The 885-nt window shown below is 65.2% G+C and overlaps 1 protein-coding gene across 1 annotated transcript in view; it reads left to right on the forward strand.

Moving 5' to 3' along the window:
- The window catches only part of COL5A3 (collagen type V alpha 3 chain), a gene marked incomplete at its 3' end in the record, with an annotated part of 17,016 nt that overhangs the window by 2,033 nt on the left and 14,098 nt on the right, over positions 1–885 (forward strand). The window contains exons 5-6 of the mRNA XM_035895682.1: positions 72–194; positions 366–512. Of these exons, the coding sequence (XP_035751575.1) occupies positions 72–194; positions 366–512 (270 nt within the window). The remainder of the gene's footprint in view (positions 1–71; positions 195–365; positions 513–885) is intronic.

Genomic DNA, 885 nt, shown 5'->3' on the forward strand with positions numbered 1-885 from the left:
GGGATTGGGGGGGGGGGGAGGGGGAGCAGAAAACCCATTCCCTCCTGCTCCCCCCTTCTGCTTTGCCACAGGGTGATGTCCAGCAACTGCTGATCGTGGCCGACCCCGAGGCTGCCCGCTCCTACTGCCAGCTCTACATGCCAGGCTGCGACCAGCCCCTCCTCTACCCCCTGCTAGCCCCCTTCCCGGAGGAGGTAAGCACCCAAGCTGGGAAGGGGAAAGGCTGGGGGGGACCCTTGGGAGCCCCCACCCTGCCAGGCAGCCTGCAGGGACGCTGCCAGGCTTGGTGGCATCGTGGGGGGAGCTGCCAGGGCCCCTGACCCCCGTGTTTCTCTCCCTGCTGGTGTCTGTGCTGCCCTTTGCAGAGTGGCCCGGAGCCCACCGCCACCCCACGTAGGAAGGGCAAGAAGGGAAAGGGGAAAGGCAAGCGCAAGGGCAAGGGCAAGAAGAAGAGGAACAAGGAGCTGCTGGAGCAGCATGAGGCCTCCGTGCCCTCTGTCGCGGCCAGCCAGGTAGAGAGCATGACTAACCCACCTCCGTGGCTGCTTAACCTGTCCTGGTTAACCCAGCTCTGCTAACCTGCTGCTTGCGCTTGGCTGCGGCGTGCCCGCTCTGCAGCTTGCCAGTACCCGCCGGCTGGCCCCGTGCCGTGGCTTGGCTCCTTGTTCTGAGATGGGACCTGAGAAGGGACCTCGTCCCTGAGAAGGGACCCAAATCTGGCTTAAACACAGAGTGGCTCCGGATGCGCGTGGCCTGAGGTGGACCCAGATGCATCCCAGAGCTGGTGATGCCTGTGCACGAAGCTCGTGCCGTGCCACACGCGGCCTCTGGCATCCAGAGCGATTCCCAGCCTCCTCCTTGCATGGGCCGGGACAAAACCGGCGC

Source organism: Egretta garzetta, unplaced genomic scaffold (genome assembly GCF_000687185.1).
Source record: "Egretta garzetta isolate BGI_Z169 unplaced genomic scaffold, ASM68718v1 scaffold106, whole genome shotgun sequence".
NCBI classification, from domain to species: Eukaryota; Metazoa; Chordata; class Aves; order Pelecaniformes; family Ardeidae; genus Egretta; species Egretta garzetta.